The sequence below is a fragment of the Sphaerodactylus townsendi genome, linkage group LG06 (assembly GCF_021028975.2).
Source record: "Sphaerodactylus townsendi isolate TG3544 linkage group LG06, MPM_Stown_v2.3, whole genome shotgun sequence".
Lineage (NCBI taxonomy): Eukaryota > Metazoa > Chordata > Lepidosauria > Squamata > Sphaerodactylidae > Sphaerodactylus > Sphaerodactylus townsendi.
Genome location: NC_059430.1, coordinates 8,007,505 through 8,035,107, shown reverse-complemented (window position 1 = coordinate 8,035,107; position 27,603 = coordinate 8,007,505). Strand labels below are relative to the sequence as shown.

At 70.7% G+C, this 27,603-nt stretch overlaps 1 protein-coding gene across 1 annotated transcript in view; it reads left to right on the top strand.

Annotated features, from left to right (window-relative positions):
- The window catches only part of LRGUK (leucine rich repeats and guanylate kinase domain containing), a 79,053-nt gene that overhangs the window by 12,826 nt on the left and 38,624 nt on the right, over window positions 1-27,603 (top strand). Inside the window, exons 4-7 of the mRNA XM_048501473.1 lie at window positions 14,182-14,325; window positions 16,992-17,072; window positions 24,778-24,864; window positions 26,744-26,850. Coding sequence (XP_048357430.1) covers window positions 14,182-14,325; window positions 16,992-17,072; window positions 24,778-24,864; window positions 26,744-26,850 — 419 coding nt within the window. The remainder of the gene's footprint in view (window positions 1-14,181; window positions 14,326-16,991; window positions 17,073-24,777; window positions 24,865-26,743; window positions 26,851-27,603) is intronic.

The following is a 27,603-nucleotide window of genomic DNA, read 5'->3' as shown; positions in this document are numbered from 1 at the left end:
GGGGGGGGTGGGGGGGGGGGGGGGTGGGGGGGGGGGGGGGTGGGGGGGGGGGGGGGTGGGGGGGGGGGGGGGTGGGGGGGGGGGGGGGTGGGGGGGGGGGGGGGTGGGGGGGGGGGGGGGTGGGGGGGGGGGGGGGTGGGGGGGGGGGGGGGTGGGGGGGGGGGGGGGTGGGGGGGGGGGGGGGTGGGGGGGGGGGGGGGTGGGGGGGGGGGGGGGTGGGGGGGGGGGGGGGTGGGGGGGGGGGGGGGTGGGGGGGGGGGGGGGTGGGGGGGGGGGGGGGTGGGGGGGGGGGGGGGTGGGGGGGGGGGGGGGTGGGGGGGGGGGGGGGTGGGGGGGGGGGGGGGTGGGGGGGGGGGGGGGTGGGGGGGGGGGGGGGTGGGGGGGGGGGGGGGTGGGGGGGGGGGGGGGTGGGGGGGGGGGGGGGTGGGGGGGGGGGGGGGTGGGGGGGGGGGGGGGTGGGGGGGGGGGGGGGTGGGGGGGGGGGGGGGTGGGGGGGGGGGGGGGTGGGGGGGGGGGGGGGTGGGGGGGGGGGGGGGTGGGGGGGGGGGGGGGTGGGGGGGGGGGGGGGTGGGGGGGGGGGGGGGTGGGGGGGGGGGGGGGTGGGGGGGGGGGGGGGTGGGGGGGGGGGGGGGTGGGGGGGGGGGGGGGTGGGGGGGGGGGGGGGTGGGGGGGGGGGGGGGTGGGGGGGGGGGGGGGTGGGGGGGGGGGGGGGTGGGGGGGGGGGGGGGTGGGGGGGGGGGGGGGTGGGGGGGGGGGGGGGTGGGGGGGGGGGGGGGTGGGGGGGGGGGGGGGTGGGGGGGGGGGGGGGTGGGGGGGGGGGGGGGTGGGGGGGGGGGGGGGTGGGGGGGGGGGGGGGTGGGGGGGGGGGGGGGTGGGGGGGGGGGGGGGTGGGGGGGGGGGGGGGTGGGGGGGGGGGGGGGTGGGGGGGGGGGGGGGTGGGGGGGGGGGGGGGTGGGGGGGGGGGGGGGTGGGGGGGGGGGGGGGTGGGGGGGGGGGGGGGTGGGGGGGGGGGGGGGTGGGGGGGGGGGGGGGTGGGGGGGGGGGGGGGTGGGGGGGGGGGGGGGTGGGGGGGGGGGGGGGTGGGGGGGGGGGGGGGTGGGGGGGGGGGGGGGTGGGGGGGGGGGGGGGTGGGGGGGGGGGGGGGTGGGGGGGGGGGGGGGTGGGGGGGGGGGGGGGTGGGGGGGGGGGGGGGTGGGGGGGGGGGGGGGTGGGGGGGGGGGGGGGTGGGGGGGGGGGGGGGTGGGGGGGGGGGGGGGTGGGGGGGGGGGGGGGTGGGGGGGGGGGGGGGTGGGGGGGGGGGGGGGTGGGGGGGGGGGGGGGTGGGGGGGGGGGGGGGTGGGGGGGGGGGGGGGTGGGGGGGGGGGGGGGTGGGGGGGGGGGGGGGTGGGGGGGGGGGGGGGTGGGGGGGGGGGGGGGTGGGGGGGGGGGGGGGTGGGGGGGGGGGGGGGTGGGGGGGGGGGGGGGTGGGGGGGGGGGGGGGTGGGGGGGGGGGGGGGTGGGGGGGGGGGGGGGTGGGGGGGGGGGGGGGTGGGGGGGGGGGGGGGTGGGGGGGGGGGGGGGTGGGGGGGGGGGGGGGTGGGGGGGGGGGGGGGTGGGGGGGGGGGGGGGTGGGGGGGGGGGGGGGTGGGGGGGGGGGGGGGTGGGGGGGGGGGGGGGTGGGGGGGGGGGGGGGTGGGGGGGGGGGGGGGTGGGGGGGGGGGGGGGTGGGGGGGGGGGGGGGTGGGGGGGGGGGGGGGTGGGGGGGGGGGGGGGTGGGGGGGGGGGGGGGTGGGGGGGGGGGGGGGTGGGGGGGGGGGGGGGTGGGGGGGGGGGGGGGTGGGGGGGGGGGGGGGTGGGGGGGGGGGGGGGTGGGGGGGGGGGGGGGTGGGGGGGGGGGGGGGTGGGGGGGGGGGGGGGTGGGGGGGGGGGGGGGTGGGGGGGGGGGGGGGTGGGGGGGGGGGGGGGTGGGGGGGGGGGGGGGTGGGGGGGGGGGGGGGTGGGGGGGGGGGGGGGTGGGGGGGGGGGGGGGTGGGGGGGGGGGGGGGTGGGGGGGGGGGGGGGTGGGGGGGGGGGGGGGTGGGGGGGGGGGGGGGTGGGGGGGGGGGGGGGTGGGGGGGGGGGGGGGTGGGGGGGGGGGGGGGTGGGGGGGGGGGGGGGTGGGGGGGGGGGGGGGTGGGGGGGGGGGGGGGTGGGGGGGGGGGGGGGTGGGGGGGGGGGGGGGTGGGGGGGGGGGGGGGTGGGGGGGGGGGGGGGTGGGGGGGGGGGGGGGTGGGGGGGGGGGGGGGTGGGGGGGGGGGGGGGTGGGGGGGGGGGGGGGTGGGGGGGGGGGGGGGTGGGGGGGGGGGGGGGTGGGGGGGGGGGGGGGTGGGGGGGGGGGGGGGTGGGGGGGGGGGGGGGTGGGGGGGGGGGGGGGTGGGGGGGGGGGGGGGTGGGGGGGGGGGGGGGTGGGGGGGGGGGGGGGTGGGGGGGGGGGGGGGTGGGGGGGGGGGGGGGTGGGGGGGGGGGGGGGTGGGGGGGGGGGGGGGTGGGGGGGGGGGGGGGTGGGGGGGGGGGGGGGTGGGGGGGGGGGGGGGTGGGGGGGGGGGGGGGTGGGGGGGGGGGGGGGTGGGGGGGGGGGGGGGTGGGGGGGGGGGGGGGTGGGGGGGGGGGGGGGTGGGGGGGGGGGGGGGTGGGGGGGGGGGGGGGTGGGGGGGGGGGGGGGTGGGGGGGGGGGGGGGTGGGGGGGGGGGGGGGTGGGGGGGGGGGGGGGTGGGGGGGGGGGGGGGTGGGGGGGGGGGGGGGTGGGGGGGGGGGGGGGTGGGGGGGGGGGGGGGTGGGGGGGGGGGGGGGTGGGGGGGGGGGGGGGTGGGGGGGGGGGGGGGTGGGGGGGGGGGGGGGTGGGGGGGGGGGGGGGTGGGGGGGGGGGGGGGTGGGGGGGGGGGGGGGTGGGGGGGGGGGGGGGTGGGGGGGGGGGGGGGTGGGGGGGGGGGGGGGTGGGGGGGGGGGGGGGTGGGGGGGGGGGGGGGTGGGGGGGGGGGGGGGTGGGGGGGGGGGGGGGTGGGGGGGGGGGGGGGTGGGGGGGGGGGGGGGTGGGGGGGGGGGGGGGTGGGGGGGGGGGGGGGTGGGGGGGGGGGGGGGTGGGGGGGGGGGGGGGTGGGGGGGGGGGGGGGTGGGGGGGGGGGGGGGTGGGGGGGGGGGGGGGTGGGGGGGGGGGGGGGTGGGGGGGGGGGGGGGTGGGGGGGGGGGGGGGTGGGGGGGGGGGGGGGTGGGGGGGGGGGGGGGTGGGGGGGGGGGGGGGTGGGGGGGGGGGGGGGTGGGGGGGGGGGGGGGTGGGGGGGGGGGGGGGTGGGGGGGGGGGGGGGTGGGGGGGGGGGGGGGTGGGGGGGGGGGGGGGTGGGGGGGGGGGGGGGTGGGGGGGGGGGGGGGTGGGGGGGGGGGGGGGTGGGGGGGGGGGGGGGTGGGGGGGGGGGGGGGTGGGGGGGGGGGGGGGTGGGGGGGGGGGGGGGTGGGGGGGGGGGGGGGTGGGGGGGGGGGGGGGTGGGGGGGGGGGGGGGTGGGGGGGGGGGGGGGTGGGGGGGGGGGGGGGTGGGGGGGGGGGGGGGTGGGGGGGGGGGGGGGTGGGGGGGGGGGGGGGTGGGGGGGGGGGGGGGTGGGGGGGGGGGGGGGTGGGGGGGGGGGGGGGTGGGGGGGGGGGGGGGTGGGGGGGGGGGGGGGTGGGGGGGGGGGGGGGTGGGGGGGGGGGGGGGTGGGGGGGGGGGGGGGTGGGGGGGGGGGGGGGTGGGGGGGGGGGGGGGTGGGGGGGGGGGGGGGTGGGGGGGGGGGGGGGTGGGGGGGGGGGGGGGTGGGGGGGGGGGGGGGTGGGGGGGGGGGGGGGTGGGGGGGGGGGGGGGTGGGGGGGGGGGGGGGTGGGGGGGGGGGGGGGTGGGGGGGGGGGGGGGTGGGGGGGGGGGGGGGTGGGGGGGGGGGGGGGTGGGGGGGGGGGGGGGTGGGGGGGGGGGGGGGTGGGGGGGGGGGGGGGTGGGGGGGGGGGGGGGTGGGGGGGGGGGGGGGTGGGGGGGGGGGGGGGTGGGGGGGGGGGGGGGTGGGGGGGGGGGGGGGTGGGGGGGGGGGGGGGTGGGGGGGGGGGGGGGTGGGGGGGGGGGGGGGTGGGGGGGGGGGGGGGTGGGGGGGGGGGGGGGTGGGGGGGGGGGGGGGTGGGGGGGGGGGGGGGTGGGGGGGGGGGGGGGTGGGGGGGGGGGGGGGTGGGGGGGGGGGGGGGTGGGGGGGGGGGGGGGTGGGGGGGGGGGGGGGTGGGGGGGGGGGGGGGTGGGGGGGGGGGGGGGTGGGGGGGGGGGGGGGTGGGGGGGGGGGGGGGTGGGGGGGGGGGGGGGTGGGGGGGGGGGGGGGTGGGGGGGGGGGGGGGTGGGGGGGGGGGGGGGTGGGGGGGGGGGGGGGTGGGGGGGGGGGGGGGTGGGGGGGGGGGGGGGTGGGGGGGGGGGGGGGTGGGGGGGGGGGGGGGTGGGGGGGGGGGGGGGTGGGGGGGGGGGGGGGTGGGGGGGGGGGGGGGTGGGGGGGGGGGGGGGTGGGGGGGGGGGGGGGTGGGGGGGGGGGGGGGTGGGGGGGGGGGGGGGTGGGGGGGGGGGGGGGTGGGGGGGGGGGGGGGTGGGGGGGGGGGGGGGTGGGGGGGGGGGGGGGTGGGGGGGGGGGGGGGTGGGGGGGGGGGGGGGTGGGGGGGGGGGGGGGTGGGGGGGGGGGGGGGTGGGGGGGGGGGGGGGTGGGGGGGGGGGGGGGTGGGGGGGGGGGGGGGTGGGGGGGGGGGGGGGTGGGGGGGGGGGGGGGTGGGGGGGGGGGGGGGTGGGGGGGGGGGGGGGTGGGGGGGGGGGGGGGTGGGGGGGGGGGGGGGTGGGGGGGGGGGGGGGTGGGGGGGGGGGGGGGTGGGGGGGGGGGGGGGTGGGGGGGGGGGGGGGTGGGGGGGGGGGGGGGTGGGGGGGGGGGGGGGTGGGGGGGGGGGGGGGTGGGGGGGGGGGGGGGTGGGGGGGGGGGGGGGTGGGGGGGGGGGGGGGTGGGGGGGGGGGGGGGTGGGGGGGGGGGGGGGTGGGGGGGGGGGGGGGTGGGGGGGGGGGGGGGTGGGGGGGGGGGGGGGTGGGGGGGGGGGGGGGTGGGGGGGGGGGGGGGTGGGGGGGGGGGGGGGTGGGGGGGGGGGGGGGTGGGGGGGGGGGGGGGTGGGGGGGGGGGGGGGTGGGGGGGGGGGGGGGTGGGGGGGGGGGGGGGTGGGGGGGGGGGGGGGTGGGGGGGGGGGGGGGTGGGGGGGGGGGGGGGTGGGGGGGGGGGGGGGTGGGGGGGGGGGGGGGTGGGGGGGGGGGGGGGTGGGGGGGGGGGGGGGTGGGGGGGGGGGGGGGTGGGGGGGGGGGGGGGTGGGGGGGGGGGGGGGTGGGGGGGGGGGGGGGTGGGGGGGGGGGGGGGTGGGGGGGGGGGGGGGTGGGGGGGGGGGGGGGTGGGGGGGGGGGGGGGTGGGGGGGGGGGGGGGTGGGGGGGGGGGGGGGTGGGGGGGGGGGGGGGTGGGGGGGGGGGGGGGTGGGGGGGGGGGGGGGTGGGGGGGGGGGGGGGTGGGGGGGGGGGGGGGTGGGGGGGGGGGGGGGTGGGGGGGGGGGGGGGTGGGGGGGGGGGGGGGTGGGGGGGGGGGGGGGTGGGGGGGGGGGGGGGTGGGGGGGGGGGGGGGTGGGGGGGGGGGGGGGTGGGGGGGGGGGGGGGTGGGGGGGGGGGGGGGTGGGGGGGGGGGGGGGTGGGGGGGGGGGGGGGTGGGGGGGGGGGGGGGTGGGGGGGGGGGGGGGTGGGGGGGGGGGGGGGTGGGGGGGGGGGGGGGTGGGGGGGGGGGGGGGTGGGGGGGGGGGGGGGTGGGGGGGGGGGGGGGTGGGGGGGGGGGGGGGTGGGGGGGGGGGGGGGTGGGGGGGGGGGGGGGTGGGGGGGGGGGGGGGTGGGGGGGGGGGGGGGTGGGGGGGGGGGGGGGTGGGGGGGGGGGGGGGTGGGGGGGGGGGGGGGTGGGGGGGGGGGGGGGTGGGGGGGGGGGGGGGTGGGGGGGGGGGGGGGTGGGGGGGGGGGGGGGTGGGGGGGGGGGGGGGTGGGGGGGGGGGGGGGTGGGGGGGGGGGGGGGTGGGGGGGGGGGGGGGTGGGGGGGGGGGGGGGTGGGGGGGGGGGGGGGTGGGGGGGGGGGGGGGTGGGGGGGGGGGGGGGTGGGGGGGGGGGGGGGTGGGGGGGGGGGGGGGTGGGGGGGGGGGGGGGTGGGGGGGGGGGGGGGTGGGGGGGGGGGGGGGTGGGGGGGGGGGGGGGTGGGGGGGGGGGGGGGTGGGGGGGGGGGGGGGTGGGGGGGGGGGGGGGTGGGGGGGGGGGGGGGTGGGGGGGGGGGGGGGTGGGGGGGGGGGGGGGTGGGGGGGGGGGGGGGTGGGGGGGGGGGGGGGTGGGGGGGGGGGGGGGTGGGGGGGGGGGGGGGTGGGGGGGGGGGGGGGTGGGGGGGGGGGGGGGTGGGGGGGGGGGGGGGTGGGGGGGGGGGGGGGTGGGGGGGGGGGGGGGTGGGGGGGGGGGGGGGTGGGGGGGGGGGGGGGTGGGGGGGGGGGGGGGTGGGGGGGGGGGGGGGTGGGGGGGGGGGGGGGTGGGGGGGGGGGGGGGTGGGGGGGGGGGGGGGTGGGGGGGGGGGGGGGTGGGGGGGGGGGGGGGTGGGGGGGGGGGGGGGTGGGGGGGGGGGGGGGTGGGGGGGGGGGGGGGTGGGGGGGGGGGGGGGTGGGGGGGGGGGGGGGTGGGGGGGGGGGGGGGTGGGGGGGGGGGGGGGTGGGGGGGGGGGGGGGTGGGGGGGGGGGGGGGTGGGGGGGGGGGGGGGTGGGGGGGGGGGGGGGTGGGGGGGGGGGGGGGTGGGGGGGGGGGGGGGTGGGGGGGGGGGGGGGTGGGGGGGGGGGGGGGTGGGGGGGGGGGGGGGTGGGGGGGGGGGGGGGTGGGGGGGGGGGGGGGTGGGGGGGGGGGGGGGTGGGGGGGGGGGGGGGTGGGGGGGGGGGGGGGTGGGGGGGGGGGGGGGTGGGGGGGGGGGGGGGTGGGGGGGGGGGGGGGTGGGGGGGGGGGGGGGTGGGGGGGGGGGGGGGTGGGGGGGGGGGGGGGTGGGGGGGGGGGGGGGTGGGGGGGGGGGGGGGTGGGGGGGGGGGGGGGTGGGGGGGGGGGGGGGTGGGGGGGGGGGGGGGTGGGGGGGGGGGGGGGTGGGGGGGGGGGGGGGTGGGGGGGGGGGGGGGTGGGGGGGGGGGGGGGTGGGGGGGGGGGGGGGTGGGGGGGGGGGGGGGTGGGGGGGGGGGGGGGTGGGGGGGGGGGGGGGTGGGGGGGGGGGGGGGTGGGGGGGGGGGGGGGTGGGGGGGGGGGGGGGTGGGGGGGGGGGGGGGTGGGGGGGGGGGGGGGTGGGGGGGGGGGGGGGTGGGGGGGGGGGGGGGTGGGGGGGGGGGGGGGTGGGGGGGGGGGGGGGTGGGGGGGGGGGGGGGTGGGGGGGGGGGGGGGTGGGGGGGGGGGGGGGTGGGGGGGGGGGGGGGTGGGGGGGGGGGGGGGTGGGGGGGGGGGGGGGTGGGGGGGGGGGGGGGTGGGGGGGGGGGGGGGTGGGGGGGGGGGGGGGTGGGGGGGGGGGGGGGTGGGGGGGGGGGGGGGTGGGGGGGGGGGGGGGTGGGGGGGGGGGGGGGTGGGGGGGGGGGGGGGTGGGGGGGGGGGGGGGTGGGGGGGGGGGGGGGTGGGGGGGGGGGGGGGTGGGGGGGGGGGGGGGTGGGGGGGGGGGGGGGTGGGGGGGGGGGGGGGTGGGGGGGGGGGGGGGTGGGGGGGGGGGGGGGTGGGGGGGGGGGGGGGTGGGGGGGGGGGGGGGTGGGGGGGGGGGGGGGTGGGGGGGGGGGGGGGTGGGGGGGGGGGGGGGTGGGGGGGGGGGGGGGTGGGGGGGGGGGGGGGTGGGGGGGGGGGGGGGTGGGGGGGGGGGGGGGTGGGGGGGGGGGGGGGTGGGGGGGGGGGGGGGTGGGGGGGGGGGGGGGTGGGGGGGGGGGGGGGTGGGGGGGGGGGGGGGTGGGGGGGGGGGGGGGTGGGGGGGGGGGGGGGTGGGGGGGGGGGGGGGTGGGGGGGGGGGGGGGTGGGGGGGGGGGGGGGTGGGGGGGGGGGGGGGTGGGGGGGGGGGGGGGTGGGGGGGGGGGGGGGTGGGGGGGGGGGGGGGTGGGGGGGGGGGGGGGTGGGGGGGGGGGGGGGTGGGGGGGGGGGGGGGTGGGGGGGGGGGGGGGTGGGGGGGGGGGGGGGTGGGGGGGGGGGGGGGTGGGGGGGGGGGGGGGTGGGGGGGGGGGGGGGTGGGGGGGGGGGGGGGTGGGGGGGGGGGGGGGTGGGGGGGGGGGGGGGTGGGGGGGGGGGGGGGTGGGGGGGGGGGGGGGTGGGGGGGGGGGGGGGTGGGGGGGGGGGGGGGTGGGGGGGGGGGGGGGTGGGGGGGGGGGGGGGTGGGGGGGGGGGGGGGTGGGGGGGGGGGGGGGTGGGGGGGGGGGGGGGTGGGGGGGGGGGGGGGTGGGGGGGGGGGGGGGTGGGGGGGGGGGGGGGTGGGGGGGGGGGGGGGTGGGGGGGGGGGGGGGTGGGGGGGGGGGGGGGTGGGGGGGGGGGGGGGTGGGGGGGGGGGGGGGTGGGGGGGGGGGGGGGTGGGGGGGGGGGGGGGTGGGGGGGGGGGGGGGTGGGGGGGGGGGGGGGTGGGGGGGGGGGGGGGTGGGGGGGGGGGGGGGTGGGGGGGGGGGGGGGTGGGGGGGGGGGGGGGTGGGGGGGGGGGGGGGTGGGGGGGGGGGGGGGTGGGGGGGGGGGGGGGTGGGGGGGGGGGGGGGTGGGGGGGGGGGGGGGTGGGGGGGGGGGGGGGTGGGGGGGGGGGGGGGTGGGGGGGGGGGGGGGTGGGGGGGGGGGGGGGTGGGGGGGGGGGGGGGTGGGGGGGGGGGGGGGTGGGGGGGGGGGGGGGTGGGGGGGGGGGGGGGTGGGGGGGGGGGGGGGTGGGGGGGGGGGGGGGTGGGGGGGGGGGGGGGTGGGGGGGGGGGGGGGTGGGGGGGGGGGGGGGTGGGGGGGGGGGGGGGTGGGGGGGGGGGGGGGTGGGGGGGGGGGGGGGTGGGGGGGGGGGGGGGTGGGGGGGGGGGGGGGTGGGGGGGGGGGGGGGTGGGGGGGGGGGGGGGTGGGGGGGGGGGGGGGTGGGGGGGGGGGGGGGTGGGGGGGGGGGGGGGTGGGGGGGGGGGGGGGTGGGGGGGGGGGGGGGTGGGGGGGGGGGGGGGTGGGGGGGGGGGGGGGTGGGGGGGGGGGGGGGTGGGGGGGGGGGGGGGTGGGGGGGGGGGGGGGTGGGGGGGGGGGGGGGTGGGGGGGGGGGGGGGTGGGGGGGGGGGGGGGTGGGGGGGGGGGGGGGTGGGGGGGGGGGGGGGTGGGGGGGGGGGGGGGTGGGGGGGGGGGGGGGTGGGGGGGGGGGGGGGTGGGGGGGGGGGGGGGTGGGGGGGGGGGGGGGTGGGGGGGGGGGGGGGTGGGGGGGGGGGGGGGTGGGGGGGGGGGGGGGTGGGGGGGGGGGGGGGTGGGGGGGGGGGGGGGTGGGGGGGGGGGGGGGTGGGGGGGGGGGGGGGTGGGGGGGGGGGGGGGTGGGGGGGGGGGGGGGTGGGGGGGGGGGGGGGTGGGGGGGGGGGGGGGTGGGGGGGGGGGGGGGTGGGGGGGGGGGGGGGTGGGGGGGGGGGGGGGTGGGGGGGGGGGGGGGTGGGGGGGGGGGGGGGTGGGGGGGGGGGGGGGTGGGGGGGGGGGGGGGTGGGGGGGGGGGGGGGTGGGGGGGGGGGGGGGTGGGGGGGGGGGGGGGTGGGGGGGGGGGGGGGTGGGGGGGGGGGGGGGTGGGGGGGGGGGGGGGTGGGGGGGGGGGGGGGTGGGGGGGGGGGGGGGTGGGGGGGGGGGGGGGTGGGGGGGGGGGGGGGTGGGGGGGGGGGGGGGTGGGGGGGGGGGGGGGTGGGGGGGGGGGGGGGTGGGGGGGGGGGGGGGTGGGGGGGGGGGGGGGTGGGGGGGGGGGGGGGTGGGGGGGGGGGGGGGTGGGGGGGGGGGGGGGTGGGGGGGGGGGGGGGTGGGGGGGGGGGGGGGTGGGGGGGGGGGGGGGTGGGGGGGGGGGGGGGTGGGGGGGGGGGGGGGTGGGGGGGGGGGGGGGTGGGGGGGGGGGGGGGTGGGGGGGGGGGGGGGTGGGGGGGGGGGGGGGTGGGGGGGGGGGGGGGTGGGGGGGGGGGGGGGTGGGGGGGGGGGGGGGTGGGGGGGGGGGGGGGTGGGGGGGGGGGGGGGTGGGGGGGGGGGGGGGTGGGGGGGGGGGGGGGTGGGGGGGGGGGGGGGTGGGGGGGGGGGGGGGTGGGGGGGGGGGGGGGTGGGGGGGGGGGGGGGTGGGGGGGGGGGGGGGTGGGGGGGGGGGGGGGTGGGGGGGGGGGGGGGTGGGGGGGGGGGGGGGTGGGGGGGGGGGGGGGTGGGGGGGGGGGGGGGTGGGGGGGGGGGGGGGTGGGGGGGGGGGGGGGTGGGGGGGGGGGGGGGTGGGGGGGGGGGGGGGTGGGGGGGGGGGGGGGTGGGGGGGGGGGGGGGTGGGGGGGGGGGGGGGTGGGGGGGGGGGGGGGTGGGGGGGGGGGGGGGTGGGGGGGGGGGGGGGTGGGGGGGGGGGGGGGTGGGGGGGGGGGGGGGTGGGGGGGGGGGGGGGTGGGGGGGGGGGGGGGTGGGGGGGGGGGGGGGTGGGGGGGGGGGGGGGTGGGGGGGGGGGGGGGTGGGGGGGGGGGGGGGTGGGGGGGGGGGGGGGTGGGGGGGGGGGGGGGTGGGGGGGGGGGGGGGTGGGGGGGGGGGGGGGTGGGGGGGGGGGGGGGTGGGGGGGGGGGGGGGTGGGGGGGGGGGGGGGTGGGGGGGGGGGGGGGTGGGGGGGGGGGGGGGTGGGGGGGGGGGGGGGTGGGGGGGGGGGGGGGTGGGGGGGGGGGGGGGTGGGGGGGGGGGGGGGTGGGGGGGGGGGGGGGTGGGGGGGGGGGGGGGTGGGGGGGGGGGGGGGTGGGGGGGGGGGGGGGTGGGGGGGGGGGGGGGTGGGGGGGGGGGGGGGTGGGGGGGGGGGGGGGTGGGGGGGGGGGGGGGTGGGGGGGGGGGGGGGTGGGGGGGGGGGGGGGTGGGGGGGGGGGGGGGTGGGGGGGGGGGGGGGTGGGGGGGGGGGGGGGTGGGGGGGGGGGGGGGTGGGGGGGGGGGGGGGTGGGGGGGGGGGGGGGTGGGGGGGGGGGGGGGTGGGGGGGGGGGGGGGTGGGGGGGGGGGGGGGTGGGGGGGGGGGGGGGTGGGGGGGGGGGGGGGTGGGGGGGGGGGGGGGTGGGGGGGGGGGGGGGTGGGGGGGGGGGGGGGTGGGGGGGGGGGGGGGTGGGGGGGGGGGGGGGTGGGGGGGGGGGGGGGTGGGGGGGGGGGGGGGTGGGGGGGGGGGGGGGTGGGGGGGGGGGGGGGTGGGGGGGGGGGGGGGTGGGGGGGGGGGGGGGTGGGGGGGGGGGGGGGTGGGGGGGGGGGGGGGTGGGGGGGGGGGGGGGTGGGGGGGGGGGGGGGTGGGGGGGGGGGGGGGTGGGGGGGGGGGGGGGTGGGGGGGGGGGGGGGTGGGGGGGGGGGGGGGTGGGGGGGGGGGGGGGTGGGGGGGGGGGGGGGTGGGGGGGGGGGGGGGTGGGGGGGGGGGGGGGTGGGGGGGGGGGGGGGTGGGGGGGGGGGGGGGTGGGGGGGGGGGGGGGTGGGGGGGGGGGGGGGTGGGGGGGGGGGGGGGTGGGGGGGGGGGGGGGTGGGGGGGGGGGGGGGTGGGGGGGGGGGGGGGTGGGGGGGGGGGGGGGTGGGGGGGGGGGGGGGTGGGGGGGGGGGGGGGTGGGGGGGGGGGGGGGTGGGGGGGGGGGGGGGTGGGGGGGGGGGGGGGTGGGGGGGGGGGGGGGTGGGGGGGGGGGGGGGTGGGGGGGGGGGGGGGTGGGGGGGGGGGGGGGTGGGGGGGGGGGGGGGTGGGGGGGGGGGGGGGTGGGGGGGGGGGGGGGTGGGGGGGGGGGGGGGTGGGGGGGGGGGGGGGTGGGGGGGGGGGGGGGTGGGGGGGGGGGGGGGTGGGGGGGGGGGGGGGTGGGGGGGGGGGGGGGTGGGGGGGGGGGGGGGTGGGGGGGGGGGGGGGTGGGGGGGGGGGGGGGTGGGGGGGGGGGGGGGTGGGGGGGGGGGGGGGTGGGGGGGGGGGGGGGTGGGGGGGGGGGGGGGTGGGGGGGGGGGGGGGTGGGGGGGGGGGGGGGTGGGGGGGGGGGGGGGTGGGGGGGGGGGGGGGTGGGGGGGGGGGGGGGTGGGGGGGGGGGGGGGTGGGGGGGGGGGGGGGTGGGGGGGGGGGGGGGTGGGGGGGGGGGGGGGTGGGGGGGGGGGGGGGTGGGGGGGGGGGGGGGTGGGGGGGGGGGGGGGTGGGGGGGGGGGGGGGTGGGGGGGGGGGGGGGTGGGGGGGGGGGGGGGTGGGGGGGGGGGGGGGTGGGGGGGGGGGGGGGTGGGGGGGGGGGGGGGTGGGGGGGGGGGGGGGTGGGGGGGGGGGGGGGTGGGGGGGGGGGGGGGTGGGGGGGGGGGGGGGTGGGGGGGGGGGGGGGTGGGGGGGGGGGGGGGTGGGGGGGGGGGGGGGTGGGGGGGGGGGGGGGTGGGGGGGGGGGGGGGTGGGGGGGGGGGGGGGTGGGGGGGGGGGGGGGTGGGGGGGGGGGGGGGTGGGGGGGGGGGGGGGTGGGGGGGGGGGGGGGTGGGGGGGGGGGGGGGTGGGGGGGGGGGGGGGTGGGGGGGGGGGGGGGTGGGGGGGGGGGGGGGTGGGGGGGGGGGGGGGTGGGGGGGGGGGGGGGTGGGGGGGGGGGGGGGTGGGGGGGGGGGGGGGTGGGGGGGGGGGGGGGTGGGGGGGGGGGGGGGTGGGGGGGGGGGGGGGTGGGGGGGGGGGGGGGTGGGGGGGGGGGGGGGTGGGGGGGGGGGGGGGTGGGGGGGGGGGGGGGTGGGGGGGGGGGGGGGTGGGGGGGGGGGGGGGTGGGGGGGGGGGGGGGTGGGGGGGGGGGGGGGTGGGGGGGGGGGGGGGTGGGGGGGGGGGGGGGTGGGGGGGGGGGGGGGTGGGGGGGGGGGGGGGTGGGGGGGGGGGGGGGTGGGGGGGGGGGGGGGTGGGGGGGGGGGGGGGTGGGGGGGGGGGGGGGTGGGGGGGGGGGGGGGTGGGGGGGGGGGGGGGTGGGGGGGGGGGGGGGTGGGGGGGGGGGGGGGTGGGGGGGGGGGGGGGTGGGGGGGGGGGGGGGTGGGGGGGGGGGGGGGTGGGGGGGGGGGGGGGTGGGGGGGGGGGGGGGTGGGGGGGGGGGGGGGTGGGGGGGGGGGGGGGTGGGGGGGGGGGGGGGTGGGGGGGGGGGGGGGTGGGGGGGGGGGGGGGTGGGGGGGGGGGGGGGTGGGGGGGGGGGGGGGTGGGGGGGGGGGGGGGTGGGGGGGGGGGGGGGTGGGGGGGGGGGGGGGTGGGGGGGGGGGGGGGTGGGGGGGGGGGGGGGTGGGGGGGGGGGGGGGTGGGGGGGGGGGGGGGTGGGGGGGGGGGGGGGTGGGGGGGGGGGGGGGTGGGGGGGGGGGGGGGTGGGGGGGGGGGGGGGTGGGGGGGGGGGGGGGTGGGGGGGGGGGGGGGTGGGGGGGGGGGGGGGTGGGGGGGGGGGGGGGTGGGGGGGGGGGGGGGTGGGGGGGGGGGGGGGTGGGGGGGGGGGGGGGTGGGGGGGGGGGGGGGTGGGGGGGGGGGGGGGTGGGGGGGGGGGGGGGTGGGGGGGGGGGGGGGTGGGGGGGGGGGGGGGTGGGGGGGGGGGGGGGTGGGGGGGGGGGGGGGTGGGGGGGGGGGGGGGTGGGGGGGGGGGGGGGTGGGGGGGGGGGGGGGTGGGGGGGGGGGGGGGTGGGGGGGGGGGGGGGTGGGGGGGGGGGGGGGTGGGGGGGGGGGGGGGTGGGGGGGGGGGGGGGTGGGGGGGGGGGGGGGTGGGGGGGGGGGGGGGTGGGGGGGGGGGGGGGTGGGGGGGGGGGGGGGTGGGGGGGGGGGGGGGTGGGGGGGGGGGGGGGTGGGGGGGGGGGGGGGTGGGGGGGGGGGGGGGTGTTTTTTACAGAGTTGGGTTAAATATTTTATAATGGCCAAAATCTGAGATTTGTCTGACCATGGTCACAACTCCAAAGTTGTCTGATAAACGAATCAGTACTTTGCAAGCAGAATTCTTATCTATCTATTGCTTTTGTAGAAATCAAACCAGATAGAAAAAGCCGTGGGCTTGGAAGAGCTCAAAGCCCTGAGGACCTTGGATTTGTCCGGCAATCAGATTAGTAGTTTGGAAGGTCTGGAGGATCACAATTTACTGGAGGAGATCAATCTGGAGGACAACCAGGTAAGATCTTGCGTGGCGAACTCTATGGATCTCCTGGCCCAAAGGGAGCTGTTTTTAATGTGGGGCAGCATTCGAGAGTTGCCGCCCATGCCCTGTGTCAAGAACAGCTATCCTGACATCTGTTACGTTAATGGATCTTTACTTTCACTTCCGTACCGTCCCTTGATCTATGCCAGGGGTGTCCAACTTTAAGAACATAAGAACATAAGAACAAGCCAGCTGGATCAGACCAGAGTCCATCTAGTCCAGCTCTCTGCTACTCGCAGTGGCCCACCAGGTGCCTTTGGGAGCTCACATGCAGGAGGTGAAAGCAATGGCCTTCTGCGGCTGTTGTTCCCGATCACCTGGTCTGCTAAGGCATTTGCAATCTGAGATCAAGGAGGATCAAGATTGGTAGCCATAGATCGACTTCTCCTCCTTAAATCTGTCCAAGCCCCTTTCAAAGCTATCCAGGTTAGTGGCCATCACCACCTCCTGTGGCAGCATATTCCAAACCCCAATCACATGTTGTGTGAAGAAGTGTTTCCTTTTATTAGTCCTAATTCTTCCCTCCAGCATTTTCAATGAATGCCCCCTGGTTCTAGTATTGTGAGAAAGAGAGAAAAATTTCTCTCTGTCGACATTTTCTACCCCATGCATAATTTTATAGACTTCAATCGTATCCCCCCTCAGCCGTCTCATCTCCAAACTAAAGAGTCCCAGACGTTGCAGCCTCTCCTCATAGGGAAGGTGCTCCAGTCCCTCAATCATCCTTGTTGCCCTTCTCTGCACTTTTTCTATCTCCTCAATATCCTTTTTGAGATGCAGCAACCAGAACTGAACACAGTACTCCAAGTGCAGTCGCACCACGGCTTTATATAAGGGCATGACAATCTTTGCAGTTTTATTCTCAATTCCTTTCCTAATGATCCCCAGCATAGAGTTTGCCTTTTTCACAGCTGCCATGCATTGAGTGGAGATTCCCATGGAACTATCAACTAAGACGCCCAAATCCCTTTCCTGGTCTGTGACTGATAGCACTGACCCCTGTAGCGTGTATGTGAAGTTTGGATTTTTGGTGCTTCAGATGTTCATGGACTACAGTTACCATCAGCCATGCGAGCTTGCAAAATGTTTTCAGTCTCCCTGCTTGTTCGCACTCACCCCCTTGAAATGATTCCTGTTTGCCATTTTGTGCTTGTTCCATTTAAAAAAAAAAATTCCCTTGTGGATCTGATTCTTCAGTGCTTCAAAGCCTCGGGTGGCGATTCTTCGTAGGTGGTGCGCTCGAAGCTTCAAAGATATCACTCCCCCCCCCCAATAAATTTTTAAAACCTGACGAAAATAAACAGGCAGGATGATGAACCGAGCTCAGAAAATGACACCGAGGAGGAAGTCCAGGAAATGTCTTTAAAGAGATTGCTCAGCAAGTCAAAATGTTTTGAAAATGTTTTGAGAAAAAGAATAGTTAATATCGAGGATGCGTTTGAAACATTTTCAGGCTGGAAATAAAACGTGTCGGGTTAAAAACGTTGAGGAACTCCTTGGAGGAAAGTTTTTATTTCCCGCCTCAAAACATTTTATTTTGGTTGTGTGGAAAGTACCAGTGTTTTGTTTTTTTATTATTCTTATTTTATAAGATTCCTCAGGCAGGGTTCTTATCAAGGCTACATTGAAACGCTCTAAATAAATAGTTGTTCACCTGTCAGCCAACATATCTTCTCCTTTGAGGTTTCTGGGTGTCATATTGTTGAGACCTGTAGCATGTGCAGAGAACATAAGAACATAAGAACATAAGAACAAGCCAGCTGGATCAGACCAGAGTCCATCTAGTCCAGCTCTCTGCTACTCGCAGTGGCCCACCAGGTGCCTTTGGGAGCTCACAGGCAGGAGGTGAAAGCAATGGCCTTCTGCTGCTGCTGCTGCTCCTGAGCACCTGGTCTGCTAAGGCATTTGCAATCTCAGATCAAGGAGGATCAAGATTGGTAGCCATAAATCGACTTCTCCTCCATAAATTTGTCCAAGCCCCTTTTAAAGCTATCCAGGTTAGTAGCCACCTCCTGTGGCAGCATATTCCAAACACCAATGACATGTTGCGTGAAGAAGTGTTTCCTTTTATTAGTCCCAATTCTTTCCCCCAGCATTTTCAATGAATGCCCCCTGATTCTAGTATTGTGAGAGAGAAAAATTTCTCTCAACATTTTCTATCCCATGCATAATTTTATAGACTTCAATCATATCCCCCCTCAGACGTCTCCTCTCCAAACTAAAGAGTCCCAAACGCTGCAGCCTCTCCTCATAGGGAAGGTGCTCCAGTCCCTCAATCATCCTCGTTGCCCTTCTCTGCACTTTTTCTATCTCCTCGATATCCTTTTTGAGATGTGGCGACCAGAACTGAACACAGTACTCCAAGTGCGGTCGCACCACGGCTTTATATAAGGGCATGACAATCTTTGCAGTTTTATTATCAATTCCTTTCCTCATGCTCCCCAGCATAGAGTTTGCTTTTTTCACAGAGTCCATGGTTTGAACCTGCTAGAACTCAAAAGATTCCATGACACCAAGGGGTGTGCCTAGAGTGGGTGGGGCTGCACCTCCTTCTACATTGGGTAACTCCACAGTTTGCTGGTCCTGAAAATGTTTCTCGAGCGTTTGTCGTGAATACCGTTTTTCTGTCCCTCAACTAGATCAGCGAGCTGGGGGAACTGGAATACATTGAAGACCTCCCTCTCCTCAGGACACTTAATTTGTTAGACAATCCAGTACAGGTAAGCAAAAGTAGAAAACGGGGCAGCCTAAAGCACAGAGCGCTCTCAGAACGGTGGGGATTGTTCTGCTTTGCAAATGGCGGGGTGGGTACACTCCTTTCCCCTGGTGGAATAAGCTGGAATTGACTTTGGCCAAGAAGGAGTTCAGGGTGTCAACTTTACTGTGCAATCCAATGAGGGAGGGGGCGGGGGGCTGTAGCCACACCAGTAGTGGCGGAAGGGTTGTGCCAGCGTCTGCGCCGCTCGTGCAGCCCAAAAGGGCATGGGTGCCTGCAAAGATGGACTTTCCTTGGCAGGGGGCTCCCATGCACCCAAATCCAACAGTTCAGCCAGCATGGAGGGGGTGTTCCCAGGCTGCAGCCGACTTTAGTCAGCTGCCAAAGGTACCTACCCCCTCCCTCTGCTGGCCTTTAGATCGGGTGCCTGTTTTTAATAACTTCTGTTATTTTAATCTTTATTTATTTTCTGTAACTGCTGCTTAAGTTTTTAATGGATTTAAGTTGTATTTTGGTAATGATTTGCTGATTTGCTGTCTTAAGAGGACAGCCATATTGTGAGCCACCTCGAGCCCTTCGGGGGTGAGGCGGCTTATAAATCTAAGTGAGTTAGTAAGTAAGTAAGTAAGTAAGTAAGTAAGTATGTATGTATGTATGTATGTATGTATGTATGTATGTATGTATGTATGTAAGTATATATATAAAAATCTATCAGTTCGTTTTTCTGCTGACAGATAATCTCCCAGACTACTGGACCGATTGCTTTGAAATTTTCACACAATGTCGCATTCACGTGGGGCCAGGTTTTCATACTGTTTCCACACCTCCTGTTGTGTACATGTCACAACTGTGGCCGTTATTGTGAATCTGCCACACCTGTGACAGTTGGAACCACAGTTCTGTTCCGCAACAGCGCCATCTGCTGGCCGTCAAAGCAACACCCTCTGATACAAGGGAACCAATCATGCCTTCCTTGAAAAACCACTGCCTTATGGAGTGAAAAGGATGAGGCGGGCTATCTGCACATGGCCCACCCACCCTAGCGGAGGAAGGGGAAGGTGAGGGAGGGTCCAGGGGTTTGCTAGACCAAATGCTCACAGAATTTTGAACTAGCATTACCCCTCCCATGCCTCCCAGCATGTTTTAAAGATAGATAATAATTAAGCCTGCAAGGAGAACAGTGAAAGGGACTGGGACCCCAGCCCACCGGGACGCTAGCCAGCCGCCTACCCTAGCAGAGGAAGGGGAACGTTAGGGAGGGACCTGCAGGGTTGCCATACAAGGGAACGGGAGAGAGGGAGGGGAGCAAGGGGCCCCTTGCCTCTCCCCTCCCTTGCAATCATTGTGCAATGACACATGTTCAAACCGTTCACTTCCCCTTTTCTTCCACTTCACCAGACTCAGCCACAGCAACGCGTGGACGGGCATGCTAGTGTATGTATATATTTTGGCCGGGGAACGTCCCTTGTCAGCAAGGCAGAATCACACCACCCAAAAAATGTCAAAAGCCATTTTCCACTATGGGTTTTCCTGGGGGAGGAAGGAGTTTCTCCCTCTCCCCCAGTACCTGCTCCACCAATTGCCTCTTTGGAGGCAACACAGCTGCTCCATTCCTGGCTGTTGCTCTAGCGCAGAGGCACGGGGAGGGGAAAGGGCACCTGGGGCAACAGCTGCCCAAGCACCCCATGCCCCCCCAGGTGCCCCACTTACCTCAGCCGGGCCGGAGGAGGAGCGGGGGGGCAGGCCCCTGGCTGCTCCTTCAGGGGTGCATATCTGCCAGAGGGAGGCTGGTTCACGGCAGGGTCAATTGAACCCCCCCCCCCCAATGTCCCTCTGGCAGATCCTAACAATCACCACTATCTTTAAGAGTGCAATGTCACCATTAGCCCAAATAAACTCAAAAATACACACGTTGCACTCTGGCTGTGCCCAATCTTATATATTGATCTTACATATAATTAAACAACTTAACACTTCTATTTGTATTTACATTTCCTTATTTCTCTGACCAAGTTCTTAAAGATACAGCATAAGTCTTCCAACCCTTATAACTAAACATAAATAATCACTTAGTCCATTCAATTCTTTGTTCAGAAACAAAGCTTCAGTTCCATATAGTCCATATTCCAATTCTGTAGGTTCTCCATAAAAACGTCTCGTGCGTATAGAACGTTTTTCGTGTGTCTTCCTCAGTATGTCAGTATGTTCAATCAACTTCCAACAGTTCTTTGAGGCTTCTAATGGGTATATTGGCTCTCTGTTAAGAGTTGCCTGCTCCCATCTCTGCCTTCCGTTTGTCTCTGGCAGATCCGCCACTGATGTACCACCAACCACTTCCTTTGGATTGGAATGGCTTTTCTTTTTTAAAAAAAATGGGATACAAATGCATTCAACAGTGCTAAAGATCTTAAAGACTAATGTACAATTGAAACCAGAGGACTTTCCTTTGGGACTCAGGGACAGATGCGTTGGGGAAAAAAAATATGGATTTAATATGACAGCAGCCGCAAAAATATTATATGTGAAAAAATGGAAAACTTGTTCCATATCCGCAATAGAAGGACAGCTCGCGAAGTTGTTAGAATCGGCGGAGCTGGCTAAACTTGCACCTTTTGATTTGAGAAAGGAACTTATCTAAATTCTTGGATAATTGGAAACCCCTGATACGCTTTTTGAGTAAAATAGAAAAAAAAGTCGATGATTTGTGGGTTTGAGGAACAGAACATTAAGCAAAACGATATAACAGAGGAAAGTGTGAAACTCAGTAGTAACAAATGAGAATTTTATAAAGGTCATTTCTTGTGTGTGAATACTTAGTACAGACGAAATCGGGAGACTTTTGTTAAAGGTGTTTTCTGTGTTTTTCTCTCTTTCTTACTTGTAAGCTTTATAAGTTTTAATAATAATAATAAAAACTTTTGAACATGAGGATAGCTTAAGTCTTTACTCTGGATTGTCAGGCCCACATAAGAACATAAGAACTAGTCTGCTGGATCAGACCAGAGTCCATCTAGTCCAGCACTCTGCTACTCACAGTGGCCCACCAGGTGCCTTTGGGAGCTCACATGCAGGAGGTGAAAGCAATGGCCTTCTGTTGCTGCTGCTCCTGAGCACCTGGTCTGCTAAGGCATTTGCAATCTGAGATCAAGGAGGATCAAGATTGGTAGCCATAGATCGACTTCTCCTCCATAAATCTGTCCAAGCCCTTTTTAAAGCTATCCAGGTTAGTAGCCATCACCCCTTCCTGTGGCAGCATATTCCAAACACCAATCACACGTTGTGCGAAGAAGTGTTTCCTTTTATTAGTACTCATTCTTCCCCCCAGCATTTTCAACGGATGCCCCCTGGTTCTAGTATTGTGAGAGAGAAAAATTTCTCTCTGTCCACATTTTCTATCCCATGCATAATTTTATAGACTTCAATCATATCCCCCCTCAGCCGTCTCCTCTCCAAACTAAAGAGTCCCAAAAGCTGCAGCCTCTCCTCATAAGGAAGGTACTCCAGTCCCTCTATCATCCTTGTTGCCCTTCTCAGCACTTTTTCTATCTCTTCGATATCCTTTTTGAGATGTGGCGACCAGAACTGAACACAGTACTCCAAGTGCGGTCACACCACGGCTTTATCCCCCAGAGGCGGGGGATCTCCTGTCCTGGTTACTCCGCCCCCACCACTGATCAACTGGCTGGTGGGAGGACTTAGCAGCAGCAAAGAGAGACCCTCCTTGCTTCCAGCCCAAACCCCACCCATGGGGTCTGGCTGTTCCTTCCCAGCCTCTGGTCTGCGCTGCCACTCAGTATGCGTCATGGCACCTGTTTGTATGTGCCCACTCCCCCTAACTTCAGAACCTGACTATACTCCTGCTATCAGCAATATGTAGTCTGGGAGAACTCAGATGTTCAACCAGAGTGAAACGCCATTCCACCAGAAGTCCTGAATTCAGCTGGAATTGTGAAAGAGAGAGGAAGAAGCTAGTTCTTCAGATTTCTGACCAGGGTATCTGTAAAGGCACTTTGATCTTAACCTCTGAGCATTCACAGAGTGTAAACCTAATAGTCACATCAGTTAGTAGAATGTTTTTACACAGATTCTGGTGGGGAGGGTCATGCGATTCTGGGCTGTATCAATAGGAGTATAGTGTCTAGATCAGGGATCTTCAAACTATGGCCCCCCATATGTTCATGAACTACAATTCCCATCAGCCCTGCCACTTAGCCATGCTGGCAGGGGCTGATGGGAATTGTAGTCCATGAACATCTGGAGGGCCATAGTTTGAAGACCCCTGGTCTAGATCAAGGGATGTAATTGTACCTCTCTACTCTGCACTGGTTAGACCACACATGGAATATTGTGTACAGTTCTGGGCATCACAATTCAGGAAGGATATTGACAAGCTGGAATGGGTCCAGAGGAGGGCAACCAAAATGGTAAAAGGCCTGGAATCCATGCCCTACGAGGAGAGACTTGGGGAGCCTGGGATGTTTAGTTTGGTGAAGAGAAGGTGAAGAGGTGACATGATAGCCATGTTTAGGTATCTGAAGATGGAGCTGCTCCAGAGACTAGGACCAGGAGTAATGGGTTCAAGGTGAAGGAAAAGAGATTCCACCAAAACATCAGGAAGAACTTCCTGACAATCAGGGCTGTTCGACAGTGGAATCTGCTGCCTGGGAGTGTGGTGGAGTCTCCTTCTTTGGAGGTTTGTAAAGAGAGGCTGGACGGCCATCTGTCAGGAGTGCTTTGGTTGTGTGTTCCTGCACGGCAGGGGGTTGGACTTGATGGCCTTTGTGGTCTCTTCCAACTCTATGATTCTATGTCCCCCCAAGTTTACATATCGAGCATCGCAACTGCCCTTTCTAAAAGTTTCCATAGCTGGCTTTAGAGTCCCTCCTTTGCAGCCTGGGTGCAATTTCTGTGGGATGCGCCGGATTCTTATTCAAGTGTCTTCCCTGATTAACGATCCACAGCGTTCCATTCATCAATGACAGTGGCATTTAAAGACAAGTAAAATCTCATGTATCAACCTGATGCAGCATATGTTTATAACTTGTCCGGGATGCCGTGGAAGATTAACAGCCCTGGCATCTCGATTTTGACAGTTTTAGGTCCTTTTTGAAATTATTTTGCAGGGTCAGAGGAAGAAGGTTTCAGTGTCTTCCTGCTTGGTCGTTGGCGCTGAGCCCAATGCACCAGGGATTTCTCCCATGCAAAGAGCTAGTCTTTCATTTCAGTAGGATTTTTGATCTGTTGGACTTATTTAAAGAAACTTTATTCTTATTTAAGAAGAAAAAAAAGAAGAGTTTGGATTCATATCCCCCCTTTCTCTCCTGCAGGAGACTCAAAGGGGCTGACAATCTCCTTGCCCTTCCCCCCTTACAACAAACACCCTGTGAGGTAGGTGGGGCTGAGAGAGCTCCGAGAAGCTGTGACTAGCCCAAGGTCACCCAGCCGGCGTGTGTGGGAGTGCCCAGGCTAATCTGAATTCCCCAGATAAGCCTCCACAGCTCAGGCGGCAGAGCTGGGAATCAAACCCGGTTCCTCCAGATTAGATACACGAGCTCTTAACCTCCTACGCCACAGATTAGATACATGAGCTCTTAACCTCCTACGCCACTGCTGCTTAAAGAAACTTTATTCTTATTTAAAGAAACTTTATTCTTAAAGAAACTTTCTTCTGCCTTTCTACCGAAATGATTCCCGAGGCAACGAACGTTAAAATATTTGAGCATGGAAGCAGCATTTAAAATGCCTGCGTGCATTCGTTTCCTGCCCAAGGACCGGCGCAGCGGCTGCGTCCTTGCCACAGCCCCGCCCAGGAATGCCCCGCCCCCGGAATGCCCAGCCCCGCCCCCATCGTGCCTCGCCCCTCCCCATTGGCGCTACGCCACTGTTTGAATCCCACCACCATGGGAACCTGTGACTAAAATTTTTGGATCCCACCACTGGCTAATTCCCACTGTGTGTTTTGTCTATGCCCCATTTTCTATTAAAGGAGCCATTATTTCACCCCAAAAGTGTTGCCAGCTAGTAATGTGGGCCGAGCACCTCTATTTAAAACCAGACTTCCTCTAAACCTTTTCAGACCTCGCTGGCAGTTCTCCTCAGACCAGCCTTTCACCCCATTTTAACATCCTGACAATTAACCTTTCGGGTTTCTGAGAGCCAGCGTGGTGTAGTGGTTAAGAGCAGGTGGATTCTAATCTGGAGAATCGTGTTCGATTCCCCGCTCCCCCCCTTGAAGGAATGTAAGAATGCGGAAACACAGGGTGGCCAGCCAGTTATTCCAAAGGTAGAGGCTGAGGCCATCCCCTGATGTTGTCTCCAGGCACTGGGGTTCAAAGGTTGATTCTCTCTGGTCATCATGGATAGGAGCCATTGAAAGAGTTCTCCTCTAAGAACCAGTCGATTTCGATTTCGAATACCTTTAATGGCATACAAATAGTTTAACATTAACATTGCAAGATAATAACAGCCTTTACAACTTCTGACGAGTTAAAATAATACCATTTAAAAATTGAGCCACCGCTTCCAACAGCTCGTAGTTGTGGCTGTTTAAAAGATATATAACCTTCTGTTTATCTGTAATGCCTTCACTTCCATGCAGGAAGGGGATTATGTGCTTCTTCCTACCTATCTCATAAAAAGGACAATCCAACAGCATATGAGATACTGTTTCCCCAGAACCCATGCCACGTGGACATTTCCTTTCTTTATGTGGGATTCCAAGGTGGCGTCCAAGGCTAAAGGCAGAAGGCAGGGCATTACACCTAGCTAAGGCGATTGCTCTACGCCACCGGGCCTCAACCAGGAGATAAAGGTACCGGGCTACAATTAATCTATCCACAGGTATTCCCAGAGAGATCGGGGAACAGGTTTTATTAGCTTCCTCTAGCATCTGTTGAAACTCTCTATCAAAAAGTCTCTTCTTGATAGCCCCATAGACCTCCTGCTCTGTTAACATTAGCAGGTCCTCCGAGGAAAGGCCCAACTCATTCAGTTTGGCTTCGATTTTAACCCACCACTGGGCTGTGTGGAGGATGGAGCGTCCCTGGGATGTATAGTCCAGTTCATCTCGATTAAAACAAATCCTGGCCCAAAACTTGAATGTACGGCCTAAGAACCAGTCCAGCCTTTTTAAAAAGCCAGCTATGTTTGTGGCCATGACTACTACATCCTTTGGCAGTGATTTCTGCATTTTGATCATTTATTGACTAAAGACGTCGACTAAAGAACGCCTGCAGTGTAGGTTTATGGCAGGATGATCCAGTTGTGGGTGACTCAAAGCGGCCATCAGGTGTTGGTGGTTTTACCGGTAGTGAAGGGAAGGCTGTGGACAAAAGTGAAGAAAGCAGAAGAAGGCATCGAGATTTTAGAGAGAAGGGGAAATAAGTTTGCTATAACGGGATGGGAAACAAGAGGAGGGGTTTGAATGGTGAGAAGAGAACTTCGTTTCCCTCGGCACTGTTCCACTTTGTCTCCGCCTCCGCTCTGCCGTTCCGGCTCTCTTCCTTCTGCTGTTTGGAAGAAGAAGAGAATGGCCAGCCATGAATTCACATGGGTGGTTCTCCTAATTTTCAGCGTCTGTCTCCTGCTTTCCTAATATCCTGTGACAAAGTATGACAGAATGCCCTCTCAGGTTTCGGTGTTGCGGAGCTGCATTTCAGTATTCTTCCTGCCAATGACACTGTGATCTATTTTATTCTCCTTTTTTGCAGCAACAGCCCGATTATTGGCTCCTGGTCATTTTCATGCTGCCCCGACTGACGGAGCTGGACCACAAGAAAATCACCGTGGAAGAAAAGGCAAGTGCCCCGTTTTCACTGGAAATCGGATGATTTCCTGGTTTGCTGCTGGTGAAGCCAGAGAAGAAATGCTCCTTCCCAGTGTCTTCGGCCCCCAAAAGATGGAGGGGTTAACGTTTCGGTCCTGCAATGCACCAGCGGGATACGGTGGCCAAGAAAGCCAGAGCAACTCTGGGCTATATCAATAGGACTATAGTGCAGCCATTCTCAACCAGGGTACCACCGCCCTGAGCCCTCTGGGGGAGGGCGGTCTATAAACCCAATAAATAATAATGATGATGATGATGATGATGATGATAATGATGATAATAATAATAATAATACCGTGGTACCCTGGGGTGCCATGAGCATGTCCCAGGAGTACCGCGGCAACACTACCCCCCCTCTCATTTTTGTGGTGTCTCCCACCAGCGCCAGCAAGGACATGGAGCTGGCCCATGGGGCAGGGCCCATGCACAAGGTCAGCAGCCACCACCACCCCCAGTGCTTCCCTTCACCCTGGGAGGGGAAGGTGAGGGGGTGGCAATGGGAGGGGACGGTGGAGGGTGGCGGCAGGGGTACCGTGAGATATGAAGAGTGAGGTCAAGGGTACCCTGACCTCGAAAAGGTTGGGAAACACTGCTATAGTGTCTACATTGAGGGATGTAATTGTACCTCTCTATTCTGCATTGGTTACACCTCACCTGGAATACTGTGTGTAGTTCTGGGCACCGCAATTCAAGAAGGCTATTGACAAGCTGGGACAGGTCCAGAGGAGGGTGACCAAAATGGTAAACGGTCTGGAATCCACGCCCTATTAAGAGAGACTTAAAGAGCTGGGAATGTTTGATTTGGTGAAGAGAAGGTTAAGAGGTGACAAGATAGCCATGTTTAGATATCTGAAGGGATGTCATGTTGAAGAGGGATCAAGCTTGTTTTCTGCTGCTCAGGAGTCATGGGTTCAAGGGGAAGGAAAACAGATTGCACCTAAACATCAGGAAGAACTTCCTGACAGTACGGCTGTTCGACAATGGAATGTCTCTGAAAGCTTGCTTGCCACATTTCCGCCATTCACATTTCATTTCATTGTTTCTTTTATATTTATGAACAGTATGAGAAGCGGAACTGTAGTATGATACACAGAGAGAATTATTAGCACCTGTAGGTGTTGGTATTGCTGGAGGACAGAAGAAGTTAGTAGCTCGATAGATTTTGTAATTTTGGAAGAAATGTTTAGTGTACAATAATAATCGTGATTGAACATTGTACAATCAGTTGAACATTATATGCCCTTACAGAGCATCATTTGTATAACATTACTGGCTCTCTATATGTATATATTTAGAAGAAAAAGAGAAGAAGAAGAGTTTGGATTTGTACCCCACCTTTCTCTCCTGTAAGCAGACTCAAGGTGGCGTACAAGCTCCTCTCCCTTCCTCTTTCCACAGCAGACACCTTGTGAGGTGGGTGGGGCTGAGAGAGTTCTGAGAGAACCGTTACTAGCCCAAGGTCACCCAGCAGGAATGTAGGAGTGCGGAAACACATCTGGTTCACCGGATAAGCCTCTGCCACTCAGGTGGAGGAGTGGGGAATCCAACCCAGTTCTCCAGATTAGAATCCACCTGCTCTTAACCACTTACACCACGCTTAGAATTGTTATTAAGCTAAGTTTTGGCTCAAGTGACTGACATCCAGAAGTCTTCTAACACTGTTCAGCCATCATGGCGAACAGCTCAAAGCGGCCCTATCCTCCCTGACGGTAACCGGCTCTTAATTGATTTCAGGAAGCAATGTAAATGTTAATTAGGAGGAAGGTCCCCCCCATACGTTTGGGCTGCTTTTGTTCAGGGGGGCATTAGCAGACTGAATTAATCCCTTTCCCTGTAATTACCGTGCACAGGTTGCAGCTGTGAACAAGTACGACCCTCCTCCCGAAGTGGTGGCGGCTCAGGACCACATGACCCACATCATGTACAGCATGATGCAGCCGCAGCGGATCTACGACAGGTAGCCCTACCTTTCGGTTCACCTTTTGGCCCCGCAGGAGGCCCGAGAGCAAAGCAATTTGCAAGCGTGGGTCCGTCTCCCTTCCAAGTTGGCTCTTCCTCCCAAAGCTGGCCTGCCGTGTCTGTCAGGGTGGAAATTAGGCAAATCTTGCTTGGCTGAGCAGATTACGAAATGAAGTTACGCTGCTCACCTCGAAGCTCCAAGACAGATTGCCCATTGCTCACTCGCTCCGAAACAGTCTGTCGGAGCAGATGGCCGTTCGCACCGCAAATGAGAGTCGCAAAAAATAAAAAAAAAATCCCATCATTAATCGCAGACTAGATTAAGAACTCTCCAGAGGTTGACGCACGCCCGGCTTCTTCTGGGAGCGTCTTCTGGCTCTCTTTAACTCTCTCCCTTCAGGCCGCTGGCGTCCCCGGCAGACGAAATGGCTGGATGGCCCTTTCGTTTGTGGCTCGCAGGGCTGTTTTGTGGAGGGTAAAAGGAGGGGTGGACGCCCAATTTAGCATGAAAGCGTGCCCCGTAATTACTTTCTTCTCAGTCTCCTGTAAACATGACACTGGTCAGTTGCAAAACACATCCTTGTGGAATTTTGCTACCATGTGACCTCTAAGGGCTCTCTGTAGGAAACAGCATATTTTGTTGAAGCAGCGGGTTTACTCGGAGTAGACCACCTTGCAGGACGCAATGTAGGCAAGAACTGACAGACACACAGTCACCCGTGCAGTTCTCTTTATTGCTATCTGCTGACAA